This window comes from Aquarana catesbeiana, linkage group LG01, assembly GCF_042186555.1.
Source record: "Aquarana catesbeiana isolate 2022-GZ linkage group LG01, ASM4218655v1, whole genome shotgun sequence".
NCBI lineage: Eukaryota > Metazoa > Chordata > Amphibia > Anura > Ranidae > Aquarana > Aquarana catesbeiana.
The window spans coordinates 156168258-156180693 of record NC_133324.1 but is presented as its reverse complement, the minus strand read 5'-3'; the positions used below and the strand labels follow the sequence as shown (position 1 = coordinate 156180693).

At 42.3% G+C, this 12436-nt stretch overlaps 1 protein-coding gene across 2 annotated transcripts in view; it reads left to right on the top strand.

Moving 5' to 3' along the window:
• Window positions 1-11216, top strand: part of CCNH (cyclin H) — a 35147-nt gene extending 23931 nt beyond the window's left edge. The window contains exons 7-9 of one of the 2 annotated variants that reach the window (XM_073624469.1): window positions 1385-1496; window positions 9442-9502; window positions 11042-11216. In XM_073624469.1, coding sequence (XP_073480570.1) covers window positions 1385-1496; window positions 9442-9502; window positions 11042-11080 — 212 coding nt within the window. In that variant the 3' untranslated portion in view covers window positions 11081-11216. The remainder of the gene's footprint in view (window positions 1-1384; window positions 1497-9441; window positions 9503-11041) is intronic. The other variant, XM_073624470.1, reaches the window with a different exon arrangement.
• Window positions 11217-12436: the final 1220 nt, after the last annotated feature.

Below are 12436 nucleotides of genomic sequence, written 5' to 3'. Positions count from 1 at the left end.
CTTGTCAGTGCCCATCGATGCCACCTGTCAGTGCCCATCAATTCTACATATCGGTGCCGCCTCATCAGTGCCCGTCGATAAAGGAGAAAACAAAATTTTATAACAGAAATGTCGGTCTTTTTTAGTTTGTTTAGCAAAAAACAAAAACCGCAGAGGTGATCAAATACCACCAAAAGACAGCTCTATTTGTGGGAAGAAAATGCTAAAAATTCAGTTTGGGTACAGTGTTGTAAGACCGCACAATTGTCATTCAAAGTGCGACGACACTGAAAACTCAAAATTGTCCTGGGCAGGAAGGGGCGAAAGTGCCTGCTATTGAAGTGGTTAAAAACTTTGCAAATTAATTAAAAAACCACATGTACATAAGTATTTTGCAGACTTTGCTAAATACTTTGTGGAAGCACTTTTGGCACCAATTACAGCCTCAAGTCTTTTTAAGTATGATGCTGCAAGCTTGACACAACTGTTTTTGGGCAGTTTCTGCCATTTATTCTTTGCAAGACCTCTCAAGCTCCATCAGGTTGGATGGGGAGCGTCGGTGCACAGCCATTTTCAGATCTCTCCAGAGATGTTCAATCAGGTTCAAGTCTGGGCCATTCAAGGACATTCACAGAGTTGTCTTGTAGCCACTCCTTTGTTATCTTGGCTGTATGCTTGGGATTGTTGTCCTGTTGGAAGATGGAACCTTTGCCCCAGTCTGAGGTCCAGAGCGCTCTGGAGTAGGTTTACACTTGGGATGTGTCTGTACATTGCTGCATTCATTTTTTCCTTGATCCTGGTTCCTGCCACTCCCACGGCATGGTGCTACCACCACCATGTTTCACTGTAGGGATGGTATTGGCCAGGTGATGACCGGTCCCTGGTTTCCTCCAGACATGACACTTGCCATTCAAGCCAAAGCGTTCAACCTTTGTTTCATCAGATCAGATTGCTCAGTTTGGCCAGGCGGCCCGCTCTAGGAAGAGTCCTTGTTGTTCCAAACTTCTTCCATTTACGGATGATGGAGGTCACTGTGCTCGTGGGGACCTTCAATGCTGCAGAAAATTTTCTGTACCCTTCCCCAGATCTGTGCCTGGATACAATGCTGGCTCTGAGGTCTACAGACAATTCCTTCGGAAATTCATGGCATGGCTTGAACTCTGACATGCACTGTTAATTGCAGAACCTTATATAGACAGGTGTGATTATGGGGTATTGTTTGTAGAATTTTGAGGAAAATAATGAATTTAATCAATTTTGGAATAAGGCTGTAACATAACACAATGTGGAAAAAGTGAAGCGTTGTGAATACTTTCCGGATGCATTGTGTACCCCCAATAAATGTTTGCTGTATTGTTAGTTATTTGCATTCTAATGGTAGGTTTTTCACAATTTTATTACATAGGTCTAAAGATACTGGTATCAAAATATGAGTTTGCTAGACCTGAAGATGTCTCTTTAATAGAGAAGAAACTGGAGAAGTGCCACAGTGTTGAAGTTTCTTCTTTGGTTAATCTGTAAGTAGCAAAAGTATCTGTACATAAATTTGCCAGGTGTCCTATTTAAAACCTTTCATCCGCCAAAATGACCCCCCCCCACCCCCACCATGAAAGCAAACGTTTTTTTTTGTTTTTCTTTCTTACTGGAGTTTGCGGCAGGGTCTTTTTTGGGATAAACTAGTGGTCCCTCCACCGACTAATCTTGTTGCTGCCACTCATCTTGATATCTTTACACTGGTGCTAAAGTCTTTAGGACCCTGTGAGGACACAGCCCAGGCAGCAGTATGGTCACCTAAAGGGGGACCCTCCCATTCCAGCAGTCCAGAAAAGAGTAAACTCTGGACCATGCACATTGCGTCACCTTGTAATCAGGTAGGTATTTGGGCAGTATCATAGTATCTGGTGTCAAGAGTTCTCTAACTCCTGGGTACAGGAGGTTATATCCTTCTTCTTTTACAAGGTCCCTGAGGAAGAGAGGTTTCAGGGGTTCTACTTGAGCCTTTTTATGATTCTCAGACCAAGAGTGGAGGCCAGACTCATTCTGGATCTTAAATCCTTAAACCTTTTTCTGAAAGTCACAAAGTCTGGATGGAATCTTCAAGGTCAGTTTAAAGCGGTCCTTCAGCTGTGGAAATTCTCGCCATCTATCAGTGTCAAGGATGTGTTCTTATGCCGCGTACACACGATCGGAAATGCCGCCAGTGAAAGATCGATGTGAGCTTTTGGTCGGAAAATGCAACCGTGTGTATGCTCCATCGGACCTTTGGCCGAAAATGCGATCGTCTGTATGCAATTCGGACGCGCAAAAAAAACGCATGCTCGGAAACAATTCAGCGCATGCTCGGAAGCATTGAACTTCATTTTCTCTGCTCGTCGTAGTGTTGTACGTCACCGCGTTCTTGACGGTCAAAAGTTCAGAGAACTTTTGTGTGACCGTGTGTATGCAAGGCAAGCTTGAGCGGAATTCCGTCGGAAAAACCATCCAAGTTTTTTCTGATGGAATTTCTGATCGTGTGTATGGGGCATTACACATCCTTATGTTTGCGGTGGAGGATAATAATTTTCAGGTCGTGGCTCTCCCTTCAGTCTAGCCATGGCTTCCCTAAATTTTGCAAAGGTCTTGGCTCTAGTGGTGGCTCTGTTACAATCCAAAGGGATTTACATTCTAGGATACCTGGACAATCTGCCTTTTACATTATGTAAATAGAGGGGGTCTGTTTATAAAAAAAAAAAAATCATGCTCAGCTGTCTCAAATAATGACCATAATTTTTGTAATGTATTTACCGTCTATGATCATCCGCTCCACCTAGTGGTCATAATGCGGTATTTTCTGGAAATACTTCTATCAGGAAAATACAGCAATATGGCCACTATATGGAGCTGAAGATGGTAGGAAGTAAAATTTGGATTACAATCATTAGAAAACTGGGTGCCAGTGAACAATGCTGCGCTGTATTTTTTTACTTTCTGCTCTCATAGTTCTACTAATGGCAAATTTGAAATCTGGAACTATTCTATAAACGCACACAAATTCTAGTCATATTAATGTGTACTGAACGGTGAATTGAACTTTGTGCCGGTGTGATCCCTGTATTTGTCTTTCACGGTTTAGTTGTGCTGTGTCCAGGGCCGATGATAGCAGTGTACATGCAGGCCTCCCATACCGGGCCCTCGTCTGCTCAGCAGATGGGCCTGGCAGGGGGGCTGCCTATTTTCCCCATGCTTCAGATGCATTTTCCTCCCCAGTGCCCCATGCAAAGTAGGCAAGAGCCAGGCAGCACTCGGCAGCTTCTCCCGGGGCAGCCAGAGGTGGTGGATGGGGCAAGGGGTGTGGCCGCTTTCTCCCCTATTTGCACAAATACCTGCTTAATTCTGGCTGATCTAGAGCTGAATGAGAGAGAGGGGAAGCAGAGATGTAACCCTGCAGTTTGCCCATTTCCAGCAATGTGGTAAGTGACTGACTTACCGCCCTGGCACTACATACTGCTCACTGACTGCTCTACCACAACATACTGCTCTCTGCCCTGCCGTTACATACTTGTTATTGACCGCCCTGCCACTGCATACTGCTCTCTGACCGCTCTACCACTATTTAGTGGGGAAAATAATTATTTGATCTCCTGCAGATTTTGTAAGTTTGCAAAGAAATGAGGGGTCTATACTTACTTTTTTTTTTTTTTTTTATTGTAGGTGTATATTAAATGATGGAGACAGAATATCAACCGAAAATCCAGAAAAAACACATGATACAAATGTTATAGACTGAGTTGCAGTTCAGTGAGTAAAATAAGTATTTGATCTTGACGGCATGTTTTGGGTCATTGTCATGCTGGAAGACCCATCCACGACCCATTTTCAGTGTTGTGGCTGAGGGAAGACGGTTCTCATCCAAGATTACACAATACGTGGCCCCGTCCATTGGCCCCTCAATGCGGCAAAGTCAGCCTGTACCTTTTAGCATAATAATAATTGGCCCCAAAGCATAATGTTTCCACCTCTATGCTCGACTGTAGGGATGAATCATTTAGATCAGGGGTCTCCAAACTTTATAAACAACGGGCCAGTTTATGGTTCTTCAGACCTTGGGGGGGGGGGGGGGGGGGGGGGGGGGACTGTGGCCATTGGGAGTATAAAATAAAAGGTCCCAACATCAGATGGAAAAAACAATGCCCCATCCTTGGTGTCATTGGGAGGAATTGTGCCCCATTGTTGGTGTCATTGAGGGGAATTGTGCCTTATCATTAGTGTCATTGGTCCCCATCGTTGGTGTCATTGTAAGGAATTGTTCCCCATCTTTGGTGTCATTGGGAGGAACTGTACCCCATCATTGGTGTCAGTGGGGGGAAATATGGCCCATTGTTGGTATCAGTGGATGAAATAGTCCCCAAAGGGCTGCATCAGGCCCACGGGCCACTGTTTGGAGACCACTGATTTAGATATTCATTAGCAAGCTTCAGACGGGCCTGTATATGTGCCTTCTTGAGGAGGGAGACCTTGCAGGCTCTGCAGGATTTCAATCCATAGTGGCGTATCTTGTTACAATGGGTCGATGGGAGCACCGTCTTAAATTGGCAGGACTAATCTGTGTACCACATGAACACATACTGTAGCCAGTCTGTGGGAGCCAGAATTATTGTTGGTTGGGGATCAAATACGTATATTACTCACTGAACTGCAACTCCAATTTATAACACTTGTATCATGTGTTTTTTCTGTATTTTTGATTGCTATTCTGTCTCTATCATTTACCCACTTCAGCCCCGGAAGGATTTACCCCCTTAATGACCAGGCAATTTTTTGTTATAAGGCACTGCGTTACTTTAACTGACAATTGCGCGGGCATACAACGCTGTGCCCAAATAAAATTGATGTCCTTTATTTTTTTTTTAGCCCACAAGTAGAGCTTTCTTTTGGTGGTATTTGATCACCTCTGCAGTTTTTATTTTTTGGGCTATAAACTGAAAATTAAAAAAAAAACAAAAAACAAACTATTTTTTGTTAATATCCAATAAAAAAAATGTAAAAAAACGAATTTATTCATCAGTTTAGGCCAATATGTATTCTTCTATATATTTTTTGTAAAAAAATCGCAATAAGTGTATATTGATTGGTTTGCACAAAAGTTATAGCGTCTACAAACTAGGGGATAGGTTTATGGCACTTTTATTTTATTTTTTTACTAGTAATGGTGGTGATCAGTGATTTTTAGCGGGATTGCGGCAGACAGATCAGACACTTTTGACACTTTTTTTTTTTTTTGGACCAGTGACATTATTACAGTGATCAGAGCTAAAAATATGCACTGATCACTGTATAATTGACACTGGCAGGGAAGGGGTTAAGTGTGTCTTAGGGAGGTGCTTTCTAACTGGGGGGAGTGGACTGACTGGGAATACAGAGAGATCGCTGTTCCTGATCACTAGGAACAGACTATCTCACTGTAGATCCCTGTTCTGCCTCTCTTTACAGTGATCGCAGGTGGCTGACGGTCAATGCAACCGCCGGCTCCCCTGCCGCACAGTGTTTCGTGCACAAAACAATGTACAGGTACATCGGTTTGTGCAATAGGGTCACCCTGCCGCAGTATATATATGTGGTGGGCGGTCCTTAAAGCGGAACTTCAGTCATTTTTTTTTCAACTTTCTGTCTATTAAATCTTCTGCCCTTGTTTTAACTTTGGATAGTAAATTTTTTTTTTTTTCTGCCAGTAAATACCTTATACAGCCCACTTCCTGTTTCTTGTTTGGTAAAATGCCTAGGCGTTTGACATCATGTACAGCTCTCTCTCTCTCTTGTGAGAGTTTGCCAGGAATTGAGGGAGGATGAGTCATAAGAGGGCCAATCAAGCTGAAGAGCTTGAGACGTGCCTCTGTGTGACACTGTGTAAATCCAGGAAGTGAACAGGCTGCAGCTTCAGCTGCCCACAGTTAAAATGGATGCAGCCAGACTCAGTGGAGGGAGATTTCTGCAGCATATTTGGCAAGTACAGAATCACAGTATATATAAAATAACATGCAACGTGGTTGGAGGGAAGTTTCAGAATGGCAAAGATGTTTTTATTACAAATGATGTGAGCAGACTGCAGTTCCTGTTTAAGTGGTTAAAATACACCTATGATGATAAAAATGATAGACCCTTCATTTCTTTGTAAGTGGGCAAACTTACAAAATCTGCAGGGGATCAAATCATTATTTTAACCACTGTACGTACTGATCTACACTGCCACTACATAATGCTCACTGACTGACTGCTACAGTGAGGGAAAAAAGTATTTGATTCCCTGCTGATTTTGTATGTTTGCCCACTGACAAAGAAATGATCAGATCAAGGAAAGGAAGGGGGAGGGTGACGGCCGCAGTTAGCTGCTCCTGTCAGCCAATGTCTCCACCCCCCGACAGGGAAAAAGAGGGGGACTATTACGGTACTCAGTGTAGATATGTAGTAGACATACGGGGTAAAAAGGGAAATGACAGGTTTTATAAAAATTCACTTTTTAATAGAAACAGTATTTAAAAGATAAGAAGATTTTCCTTGTAAAGAAATGATCAGCCTATAATTTTTTGGTAGGTTTATTTTAACAGTGAGAGACAAAAAAATGCATTTCAAAATTTTATAAATTGATTTGCATTTTAATGTGTGAAATAAGTATTTGATCCCCTATCAATCAGCAAGATTTAGCTCCCGAGTGTCTTCTATACAAGTAACAAGCTGAGATTATGAGCAGTTTCTTAAAGGGAGTGCTCCTAATCTCAGTTTATTACCTGTATAAAAGGCACCTGTCCACAGAAGCAATCAATCAGATTCCAATCACTCCACCATGGCCAGGACCAAAGAGCTGTCCAAGGATGTCAGGGACAAGATTGTAGACCTACACAAGGCTGGAATGGGCTATCACCAAGCAGATTGGTGAGAGGATGACAACAGTTGGTGCGATTAGTCACAAATGGAAGAAACCCAAAATAACTGTCAATGTCCCTTGGTCTGGGGCTCCATGCAAGATCTCACCTCGTGGAGTTTCAATGATCATGAGAACGGTGAGGAATCAGCCAAGAACTACACAGGAGAATCTTGGCAATGATCTCAAGGCAGCTGGGACCAAAGTCACCAAGAAAACGATTGGTAACTCACTACGCCGTGAAGGACTGAAATCCTGTAGCGCCCACAAGGTCCCCCTGCTCAAGAAAGCACATGTACAGGCCCATCTGAAGTTTGCTAATGAACATCTGAATGATTCAGAGGAGAACTGGGTGAAAGTGTTGTGGTCAGATGAGACTAAAAATCTAGCTCTTTGGCATCAACTCAACTTGCTGTGTTTGGAGGAGGAGGAATGCTGCCTATGACTCCCAAGAATGCCATCCCCACCGTCAAACATGGAGGTGGAAGCATTATGCTTTGGGGGTGTTTTTCTGCTAAGTGGACAGGACAACTTCACGGCATCAATAGGATGATGGACGGAGCCATGTACCATCAAATCTTGGATGAGAACCTCCTTTCCTCAGCCAGGGCATTGAAAATGGGTTGTGGATGGGTATTCCAGCATGACAGTGACCCAAAACACATGGCCAAAGCAACAAAGGAGTGGCTCAAAAATACGCACGTTAAGGTTTTGGAGTGGCCTAGCTAGTCTCCAGACCTTAATCCCATAGAAAATATGTGGAGGGAGCTGAAGGTTTGACTTATCAAACGTCAGCCTCCAAACCTTAATAACTTGGAGAGGATCTGCAAAGAGGAGTGAGACAAAATCCCTGTGTGTGCAAACCTAGTGGCCACCTACAAGAAATGTCTGACCTCTGATTGCCAACAAAGATTTTGCCACCAAGTACGAAGTCATGTTTTGCAAAGGGGTCAAATACTTATTTCACTCATTAAAATGCAAATCAGTTTTATAACTTTTTTTTAAATGTTTTTCTGGATATTTTTGTTGTTCTGTCTCTCACTGTTAAAATAAACCTACCAATAAAATTATAGACTGATCATTTCTTTGTCCAAAATCACAGGGGATCAAATACTTTTTTTCCTTCACTGTACTAGTTACTGACTGCCCCACCGCTGCATACTGCGGGGGATGCAAGGGTGGAAGGCCCTTAGGTAAGCTGTACAGGGCTCCATGATTTCTAAAGGTGGCCCTGGCTGTGTCTCTCCATGTAGGTGTTAATTTCAGCTGCGCACACTCTTCTAAATTGTCTGTAAGTTAGATTTAAGGCTGGAATCGCAATCCTAAAATCGGAAGTAAAATTGCGTCCGCCGAACGATCTGCCGGCTTTCAGACCGTTAGTATGGTGCTTTCGACAGCTGATTCGGGTTTTTCGTCCGACCAAAAGCTGGATGTGCAGACTATAAAATTTTTGTTGGATGTGAACACAACGTCTGATTTTCATATAATTAGTACGGTTTTGGTATGAAATAAATCAGAAGAGCAAGACTATACATGCTCAAATGAAAGAATACATACAAAACTTTTCAACATATTACATCACTTCTGAAGTTGTATTCTGTCGTACGAAAATTTTCGTATGGTGAGTAATCTCTTCACTTTTGACACGAGACTAGCATGCAACAAAAAAACTGACCAACGGTCCTCCGAAAATCTGATCGTTTGTATGAGGCTTTAGTCTTTTTAGGTGTGAAAAATCTGTTTGCACATATATTTGTGAAGCCAAGTGCAAAAAAACATAAAGGCCTTCTTTTTCAAATGTAAGAATTGTACCTCATGCACACTGGACGTTAGAAAAAAGCCAGTAATGTTAGCTATAGAAAGCTGTAGAGAGTTTTTTAGCAAAACTATACTCCCATAAAAGCCTATGGCTCAAAAACGCTGATAACGCAGAATAGCCAGGTTTTCAGTTTGTGTTTTTTTGGCATTTTCAGAGTTTGAGCTTTTTTACAGCTGAAAAACTCCTCTCAAAACACACTAGTTCTGGGGTTTTTTTCCTGCCAATAACTGCTAATAACCACCTATGTGTGCATGGATACATAGGATAACATGCTGGGGAGTTTATTGGCTGTAGAAAAAAACATCTGAAGCCAAAAAAGGCAGCTGTTAAACCGTCCAGTGTGCATTAGGCCTTAGTCTGATAAACTCACAATACTTCAGACTAAATAATATTCAACACACTTTACTACGTTTTTGTTTTTTTTTAAATTCTGTTTTGTTTTACCGAGAAATCTCAAATAGTTTTGTAGACCTATAACTACTGATCTTACAAGTGCTACTAAAACAGGCTTCACTTGCCCACCATGGCACATTTACCTTAGGTTACTGACCCCTGTAATATACATTTGCAGTTTTTATAAGTTGGGTCTTGCCACAAGCAAGGGCTTAGGTTTGCCTAAGCAGTGTTTAATCCATATGCAGTAACCCCCTCACTTCCTTTCTCATGAGAGAGTCGTAGAAAACCTTTTTCCCCCAAAGTGAATCATTCATTAATGACAAAATGAAAATGCTTTCCTTTCTTCTTGTAGAAAAAAGAGAAAGGGTTATGAAGATGATGATTGTATATCCAAAAAGCCCAGAATGGAAGAGGTTTGTACACATTTTGTACTTTGACAATTTTGAGTTATTTAAATGTTTATTAAAAGGATGTGCATTTTATAATTTTATTACATTTTTATTTATTTTTTCACTGGAGCCAGTAAAGCATTGCACCTGCGATCAGCAGATTATGGGTGCAATTGCAAAATCCTCACTTGTCTGCCTGTAACTCCGCTATGGGAAGGCAGTTACTGAATTGCAGGAAGAATCAAAGAACTACAAGAGTGCTCACCAGTGTTTAAGAACTACAAGCCGTCGGCTGTGGTAGCCAAAGGTACTTGTAGTTCGTTCGTTCGTTCGTTCATTCATTCACAGAACTCTGTAAATGAGTGATGCAGTCGTGCTTTTATAATCGTGACAGTGGGTGCAGAGAGAAGATCCCCACCCGCTGTGGGGGGGGTTAGGTGGGCGGAGAGAGAGAGAGGACGCCGGAGATGGAACAAGTGTGTTGTGGATCCTCTTCTGTTAAGCCTTGTACTAGTATAATAGACAGGTCAGGAGTAGCCACTGCACTAACAATCCAATGTTAGTATAACGGTCTCCACTGCAGTGCTACTGTGTTCTGATGGGGTAGAAACTCAAAGTACCCCAATCTAAAATGGTACGAAACAAATATTCTTACCATTCTTCTAAGCCTGGGACAATAGCAATGCTCACAACTGTCTTGATTAAATTTAATTTCACATCGGAGACCCCCCCCCCCCCCCCCCCCCCACGTCTTGTCAAAGTCGCCCTATAAAGTAATTGTACAGCCCCTAGATCGGTGTGGTGTGTCTTAAACATCTTGATTGATATATAATAATCTTGTAGTCCAAGAGCACAGTGTTAAGTAGATTAACATACACTTGGCACAGTGCATTGTGCAGATGATTGTTGACCTACAGAATTCAGGTGGGAAGGGGTTGAAGACTAAAGTCGGGTACACACTAACAGTTTTTTCAGAGAAAAAAAAAAACAAAAAAAAACTGATAGCTTCGGTCGGAGGCACTGTACTAATCAAGCGAGGCTAGTCAAGCTATGTCCCCTGCTGAGCTGTTGTGTACTGACAAGGGGACGGCTCTCCGCCAGAACACTCCGATCAGCACTCTCTGCCATTGGCTGAGAGTGCTAATCGGGCGTTGGTTGGCTGCTGGTTTTTCAGCATGCACGTCTGACAGAACCTGGCCGAACAGTCTGACATACACACGGGCATAATGTCGGATGTTTTTTTTTTTTTTTTTTTTTTTTGAACAGGCAAATGTCTCCCGACATTCTGCCCGTGTGTACGGGGCTTTCATCTGAAAACTGTGTTGAAAACAGGACTTCCATGGCTCTATACTAGTTCTTGGGCACCAGAGATTAAACTAGTGGCTTATTACCCCCTCGCAGGTAGAATGTGGTCCCGTGATCTAGGTAATCGCTATTACCATAAAATCCTTCTGGCACAGGTGCTTGCTGTCTGGCAGAATCCCATAAAATCTCATACTGAAGTAAGCATGCTGAATAAAGCCAAATTTGCAGTTAACTTTTTTTTTTTCTTTTTTTTTTCAGGAGGAGTGGAGTGATGATGATTTGGTGGATTCTTTATAGTTGCTGGATATGTACCACAGTTTTGTACATAACAAATGTGTATTTTTGTTTCAGGTATTTAAACTGTTGATGTTTGTGTAAAAAGGTATTATATTGTTAAATACAGCTTTAAATACATTTTGTTTATAACGGCTAATGCATGGCCTGTTTTCTTTGTACTGGGCATCATAGATTATTTGGCGGATGGCTAAAGATATACCGTATACACTGTTTTCCCCCATTCTCATTGCAACCATGGCATGGCAGTTTGTAAACAGAGCATTTTAATCTTGCCGTACAGGAAAAAGGCTGAGTATTCAAAGACCCTGGGTTATAGGCTCATGCTTTTCAGATGATTGGACACTGGCAAACTTTTAAGGACACTCCCCCTGGGTGCCTTCACTATATCCCTACCCCACTCCGTGAGTCCTCCAGTTTTTTGATAGTGTCCTAAGGTGATGGACCTCTTTCCCTTCCGGAAAAATAATTTTTAACTTAACTAGTTAACATTTTATCTTCAGTCTACCTTACACTGTCAGTTTATACCGAAAACTGAAACCATGCATCCTGATCAGTACAACCACAATAAAACTATAGGAACTGTACCCAGACCCTACACTTTGGAGCCTGTAATGTTGCTTCGGGCAATGGATGCTGCATGGGTGCTCACCTTGGCACTTAGTGCAATGTGTGTAGTCAGCCATAAGGGGGTATTCCCACTATGATGGACAAAGCCTGGACTCTATATATGGTCCACTGTCAGGGTAACGCCATACCATTACTGTAAAAATAGGCTAAGTTTGGAATGGTGCTAAAACTCAGCCACTTGACCAATTCATAAAAAATGTCACAGGAGAGGAATGTTTTACTTCCACAGCAGAAGATTCCAAAAGCCTCCTCTTTCCTCGTCGTCCTCCCTCTCCCTCTTTCCAAAGACTGCACGAGGGCAGTCCGATTTGGATAATGCCTTAAAACATATCTTGTCCCACGGAGTACTTGTGCCAGGACCACTTCAAATGTTTCTATCCAAATCTGCTCACAGTACCAGTTTGTCCTATTCTGGGCCTAAAAGTCCCCAATAAATACCTTCAAATTCAGATGTTCCTGGAATACTTTGGTCTGGTTCTGGACACATCTAAGGCAGCTTTCCTTCCAAATTCTCCCTCTCAGAGTTTATGCTTGAGAATTGAGGTAAAAGACATTCCACAATGAGATCGCCATGAGAGTTCTAGGCACTTTTATCCTATTAAATTATTCCAGACCTCTCCAACTCCTCGACATCTTGTCTGCCTGAAACAAGCAGGCTCCTCCTTTTGAATTACCCATGCTCCTGCCCAGTCAAGCAAGGAAGCTTGGTGGATTTCCAGCCCAGCTCTG